Source organism: Felis catus, chromosome B4, assembly GCF_018350175.1.
Source record: "Felis catus isolate Fca126 chromosome B4, F.catus_Fca126_mat1.0, whole genome shotgun sequence".
NCBI lineage: Eukaryota > Metazoa > Chordata > Mammalia > Carnivora > Felidae > Felis > Felis catus.
In genome coordinates, this window is record NC_058374.1 from 39,853,276 (window position 1) to 39,860,260 (window position 6,985).

Sequence of the window (6,985 nt, forward strand, 5' to 3'; positions counted from 1 at the left end):
TACCCAACACATTTCAGACATACCAAAAATACAGCTTGAACAAGTTTAGTGGGATTACTCTTTTTATTTCTTTTTTTTCCTTAAAATTTTTTTTAAAATGTTTATCTTTTTTTGAGAGAGAGAGAGAGAGAGAGAGACAGAGAGAGAGAGAGAGAGAGAGAGAGAGAGAGAGAGCGAGCATGCAAGCGAGGGAGAGGCAGAGAGAGAGGGTCACATAACCTGAAGCAGGCTCCAGGCTCCAAGCTGTCAGCACAGAGCCCGATGCGGGGCTTGGACCCACAAACTGCGAGATCATGACCTAAGTTGAAGTTGGACACTTAACTGACTGAGCCACCCAAGTGCCCTGAAATTATTCTCTAAAAAAAATTTTTTTTTAATGTTTATTTATTTTTGAGACAGAGAGACAGAGTGTGAGTGGAGGAGGGGCAGAAAGGGAGGGAGACACAGAATCTGAAATAGGCTCTAGGCTCTGAACTGTCAGCATATAGTCCAACGTGGGACTCAAACTCACAATGAGATCATGATCTTAGCTGAAGCTGGACACCCAACTGACTGAGCCACCCAGGCGCCCCCAGAATTACTCTTTTAATACATCTTACAGCTTTATCCTTTCATCAGCAGAAAGATTAGGTTTCTTTAAATAATACTTATTACATGCATATCTTTTTTTTTTTATTTAAAAAAATTTTTTTAACGTTTATTTATTTTTGAGACAGAGAGAGACAGAGCATGAACAGGGGAGGGTCAGAGAGAGAGAGAGGGAGACACAGAATCTGAAACAGGCTCCAGGCTCTGAGCTGTCAGCACAGAGCCCGACGCGGGGCTCGAACTCACGGACGGCGAGATCATGACCCGAGCCGAAGTTGGCCGCTTAACTGACTGAGCCGCCCAGGCGCCCCTCTTTTTTTTTTATTTTAGAGAGAGAGCGTGGGGGAGGGGCTGAGAGAGAGGGAAAAAGAGAGAATCCCAAGCCAGCTCCCCACTCAGCGTGGAGTCTGAAGCAGACTCCCACAACCCTGCGATCATTACCTGAGCTGAAATCAGGAGTCAGAGGATGGACCAACAAAGCTACCCAGGTTTTTAATACAGAAAAAGAATTAGGGTTGTTGTTTTCTTTTTTTTTTTATTTAAAAAAATTTTTTTAGCATCTTATTTATTTTTGAGACAGAGCATGAACAGGGGAGGGTCAGAGAGAGGGAGACACAGAATCCAAAACAGGCTCCAGGCTCTGAGCTGTCAGCACAGAGCCCAACGCGGGGCTTGAACTCATGGACCGCGAGATCATGACCTGAGCCGAAGTCGGACACTTAACTGACTGAGCCACCCAGGCGCCCCTGCATATATTTTTTTAATGGAACAATTCTTAACATTTAAAATAATACATGTAAATAGCGTCATCTTTTAAGTAAACTAGGACACCATAATGGGCATGAAGCAAACTGGTTTGAGTAACAAAACATGACCTCATAAAACTGATTTTCAAATTCTCATAGACCACATTACTTACACTGGGATGTAATTCACTCATTATACTTTACAATTATTGAATTTATCTGTATACATAGTTCTGTTTCTGGCTAACTAAAACAGAAATTTCATTTTGTGTCTGCCTTGTGCACTGTTTTATGTCTGATAGCTGGCACAGTACCTGGCATAGGGTAGGTTCTCAACATACTATACCTCATCAACTCCAAGGTGCATATGTTTTCATATTACCACTCTCAGAAATCAGAATGCATCTTGCACTGATGGTATGTTGTTACCCTATCATAGTGTAAGTGGTCCTGGTGTTCTTTCTCAGTAGTAAAGAAGATAATAGTGCGTGCTATGATCTGTGGCATCTTAAGACTTTATGAAAATAAGATATATTTAAATGGAAAATGATGACGTTATGTAACACAACAGTGAGGATAAATGAAAAGACAAAAGTAAATCAAAGCTAAAAAAAAAAAAACTAAATCAAAGCTTAAAATGAGCTACCCCTGTTAGTTTAAGGTTGCCAGATAAAATACAGGTTACCTCTGTTAAATTAGAATTTCAGATAAGCAAAGAATAAATTTTACTGTAAGTATGTTCCATATATTAATGGGATATACTTATACTAAAAAATAATTCATTCTTTGAGATTCTGATTTAATTGGGTGCCCTATATTTTTTTAAATTTATTCTTTTAAAATTTACATCCAAGTTGGCATATAGTGCAACAATGATTTCAGGAGTAGATTCCTTAACGCCCCTTACCCATTTAGCCCATCCCCCCTCCCACAACCCCTCCAGTAACCCTGTTTGTTTCTCCATATTTAAGAGTGTCTTATGTTTTGTCCCCCTCCCTGTTTTTATATTATTTTTGCTTCTCTTCCCTTATATTCATCTGTTTTGTATCTTAAATTCCTCACACAAGTGAAGTCATATATTTGTCTCTCTCTAATTTTGCTTAGCATAATACCCTCTAGTTCCATCCATGTAGTTGCAAATGGCAAGATTTCATTCTTTTTCATTGCCATGTAATACTCCATTACACATATATACCACATCTTCTTTATCCATTCATCCATCTATGAACATGTGAGTGCCCTGTATTTTTAATCACTAACTCTGCCAACCCTGTGCTGGTTAGAACTACAAAAGTAGTTCCTCTTTTACAAAGGCATTACATGAAGTATTGTGTCGTAAGTGCTCACCTGATACAGAAAAGAGGCACATGACCATCAATTTATATTGTACATTATGAAATAAAGTGTTGTATGTAGAGATAAAAGGATTCTACAATTGTTTCAGTATTACTTTAGCAATTTAATAATCCTCATCAAAGTCCAGATAATCCCTGAAATTTGCAATCTAATCTATTTTCTCACCTCAGCATAAGCTTTGGCCCACGTACTGGCCAGCTGATGTAAATCAACTTCACCTGATTTCACAGCTTCCAGGGATGCTTCAGCATCTCTATCATAATCTCTGAGGGATTCTTCTTCTATAAACTGGCTCAGAGCTTCTTTTAAGTCTGCAACATGGACAAAAAATACCAACATAAGCAAAATCCAGACATGAACAGGGAACATTTCACTTGGTTAGGTGTTCCAACATGAAATTTTCTTTTATCAAGCTTGCATCTGAAACCAAGCAGGTAAAAGCATATAAAGGAAAATCTACAGATTTTGAGGGTCTGAAGGCTACTGTATTTAAACGAAAAACATTTATATCCTATATAGTTATATTATTTGAAAGAGAAATTGAATGATTAGCATATTAAAACTAATTTAATTGGGATGATCTGTAATTTCAATTTTAGAGACACTACTTAGAGATAATATAATGGAAACGGAACAGGGATAGAAATCAGGATACCTGTGTTCTGGTCTTGACTCTGTCATTATGTTTGTAACTGTAGACCAGTGGTTCTCAATTTTTAGCATGCATCAGAATTCCCTGCAGGGCTTACTGAAATAGATTGCTGCATGCCACCCCCAGAGTGTCTGATTCTACAAGAATGGGGTGAGGCCCAAGAATGTGCATTTGTGACAAGGTTTCAGGTGATGCTGTAGATTCTGATCAGGGAACAGCTTTTGAGAACTACTGCCTTAGGCAAATAATTTAACATTTCAACGCACCAGATTCCTTATTTGTACAATGAGACTGTGCTAGATAGTTCCTAGGTTTCCTTTTAAGTCTAACTTTTCATGATTCAACATATTCTCAATTTAAAATTTTTTCCTCATCTGTGAGATAGAACACAGACCTTTTAAAATGGTTTAATACCGATGGCTATGGGATTAATTTAGGTAAGTACAAATTATTCAAAGATTAGTATATCTTCTCTCCCATGACATCTCAGGAACTGAGGACCAGATCATTAAAAGGGCAATGCATTTGGGAATACAGTTCTATATTATAATCAGGGATAGCTGAAATGAATCCACCCACTAAATTAAGATGTTAAGCATTCTAACCCAGACTTTGTAACTGAGTTTTCATTATATTATTTTTTTAATTAAGAAAAAATGTTTAATGTTTTATTTTTGACAGAAATAGAGAGGGAGAGAGAGAGCAAGCAAGGAGAGGCGCAGAGAGAGAGGGAGACACAGCATCTGAAGCAGGCTCAGGTTCCCCACTGTCAGCACAGAGCCCGACGCGGGGCTTTATTAACTCATGAACCCTGAGATCATGACTTAAGCCGAAGTCGGATGCTTAACCGACTGAGCTACACAGGTGCCCCTTAATTTTTTTAAATATTTATTTATTTTAGAGAGAGAAAGAGAGAGAGAGAGAGACAGGGCATGAGCAGGGGAGGGGCAGAGACAGAAGGAAACACAGAATCTGAAGCAGGCTCCAGGCTCTGAGCTGTTAGCACAGAGCCTGATGAGGGGCCTGAACTCACCAATAGCAAGATCATGACCTGAGATCATGACCTGAGGCAAAGCTGGACACTCAACAGACTGAACCATCCAGACACCCCTGTAAATTAATTTTTATACTAAACTGCCTTTTAAACAACTCAAGGGGTACAGAAAAAAACAATAAAACAAAGATCTGGGGAATATTCTTATTCTTGGAAGCAGTTAAACACTTCATATTTTATTGCGGTTTCAAGCTTCTCAGGCTTATTCTCTCTAATATGAAATGTCAAAGGAAAGAGATAATAGGAAAATAAAGTTGTATTACAAAAATCAGTCCTCACCTTTTTCTATAAAGCATGGTAAACTGTGCAGCAGCATCAGACGTCCATGTAAATGACTCGCATTCTCTTGAACAGGAAATTTGAGAGGTACCCTCAGTTCTAAGCATTGAGTTCCTACTTTGAACTTATACACAAATTCCCTCTCTCTGTTGTAGACTTTTTCTCTGGTTTTCTTCATCTTCTTTCGCAGGGTTTCTATAGAACAAACAAACCAAAATCCATCAGATTATAAATCACAAAAATCACGTTTCATTATATCGTACTACCTCTAAGAAAATATTCCACCACTCACTGATTATGTTTGTGTGACTTGGAGCTTATTATTCTAGGTTTTCCTACCTTTATTCCTGCATTTTCATCTTCATGAAGAAAATGATGTGTTTCTTTCTTTTTTTTTTTTTTTTTTTAAGGAAAAAAGCTCCTTTTAAACTTCACTTAGGGGGAGAAAACCATTATGCCAATAAAGTATTTTTCATTCTGAGGCAGGGTTCTCAAGAATAAGGGAAGAACATGGAGAGAAGAGCAGAGAAGATGCTTAGAAAGAGATGAATGGGTAGACAGAGCTTAGGAAACAATGGGGAATACCAAGTCAAAGAAATAGATCAGGGACTAAGAAGTGATCTTGAAGATCTTAGATATGTGATCTTATTGGACATAGAAGAAAGATGGTGTTGGAAAGATTTTCATGTAGAAAAGACATACAAAAAAAAAAAAAAAGTACAGGATATCCCAAAAGGCAAACTGGACACTTTTCAAAAAGAAGAAAATCTGGCCAAAAAGAGTAAGAATCAACACCAATTAAAGATTTATTTATTAGCCTCCTTACTAGGCTCCCTATCTCTAGACTTTTCACCATCAGAACAATTTTCACACTATCTCTATGCTAAAGTTACAGTAATTTTTCCAAAGCACCTGATTGTGTTGCTCATCTGCTTAACACCCTTTGATCATATTCTATTGCTCTCAGGATAAAATTCAAACTCCTTGGGGCGCCTGGGTAGCTCACTCGCGGGAGCGGCTCTTAGTTTTCGCTCAGATCATGATCTCCCTGTTCCCAGGATCAAGCCCTACCACCCAAGGGTTCTCTGCTGATAGCGAGGACCCTGCTTGGGATTCTTTCTCCCCCCTCTCTCTACTCCTACTCCACTCGCATGGTCGCTCTCAAAATAAATAATTACATTAAAAAATGCAAACTCCTTAATCCAGTTTACCATGTCTCTGCTTATATCTCCAGACTTTTTCTCCCAGCACCTGTACCCCTCCTCACCAACACACAAATTCACAATTTTCCAGTCATACTGAACTCCTTTCAATACTAAACCTCTCCTTCCACTTTCAACCTTTTTGAAGTGGAAAAAGTGACACCAGAGCACTCTTACCGCTTTTCTTTCCTTGGCTAACAACTACTCATTCTTCAGATCTCATTTTAGGCACTGAGGAGGCTTTTAATTCGTAGATTATAAGGATTAATCTAACAATAAATACGAAGCATCTGATAAACATAGGATGATCAGCAGATGAAAACTAGTAATAATAAAAGAAATTCTTCACGAGAATGTTAATAAAAAAAAAAAAACACCACAGGTTGCTAACTGAATACACACGATGAAGACAAAGAGTAAAGGAACACTGTAGCAGGGAACTGAAAGTTACAGAAATAGGTTTACGGCCTAATCTTATTTAAATTCAATATTTTCGGTAAACAAAAACCATTAGCTCTGGTATCAACCGGCTCAACATTTAAACTTATTATGTTTCAACAAACCGATAATTTAGTTCTCTCTCCTCACTTAAAAAATTTTTTTTAAACCAGGGGTGAAACTAAGGAAGGCTTCCGAGGCAAAACTGAGATGGGAAAATGTGGGCTGGACCGAACTCCTGCCGCCAGAGTGGAGGTTCTGAGGCTCAAATTAGGGAAAGGAAGGGGTAGGCTGTGGGCACCAGAAGCTCCAGACGAGTAAGGAAAACACCCTCTTCATTAGCCGCTTTCAGTCTGAACGCTTTCCGTCCCTCGCTCTTTGTCTGGGCTCACCTACCCTAGTGCCTAAGTCCCGAGCAGTCCACACACCGGAGATATCAACGAGCTGGGGCGCCGGCAACATCAGCTGACTTACAGACCTGTTTTTACAGCCAGCAGATCTGCATGAGCAGATTCGTCCATACCTTTTCCTCTTCCTCGACACTCTATAGAAAATTCCAGGTCTAAGTGCCCCATTTTCCCATATCGCTTCAATTTAACCATTTAAAAATGTAAAAAAGCGTATTTCTACTATTATTGTGAATTTCAGAGAAGGCTCAAAAAAAAAAAAA

At 38.7% G+C, this 6,985-nt stretch overlaps 1 protein-coding gene across 3 annotated transcripts in view; it reads right to left on the bottom strand.

Moving 5' to 3' along the window:
* The window catches only part of CB4H12orf4 (chromosome B4 C12orf4 homolog), a 47,191-nt gene extending 40,328 nt beyond the window's left edge, over nt 1-6,863 (bottom strand). For 2 of the 3 annotated variants that reach the window (XM_019834385.3, XM_003988286.5), the window contains exons 1-3: nt 6,712-6,863; nt 4,676-4,870; nt 2,856-3,001 (exon numbers count right to left, since the gene is read on the bottom strand). In XM_019834385.3, coding sequence (XP_019689944.3) covers nt 2,856-3,001; nt 4,676-4,853 — 324 coding nt within the window. In that variant the 5' untranslated portion in view covers nt 4,854-4,870; nt 6,712-6,863. Of the gene's footprint in view, nt 1-2,855; nt 3,002-4,675; nt 4,871-5,014; nt 6,020-6,711 lie in introns of those variants that run through there. The other variant, XM_023256691.2, reaches the window with a different exon arrangement.
* Nucleotides 6,864-6,985: the final 122 nt, after the last annotated feature.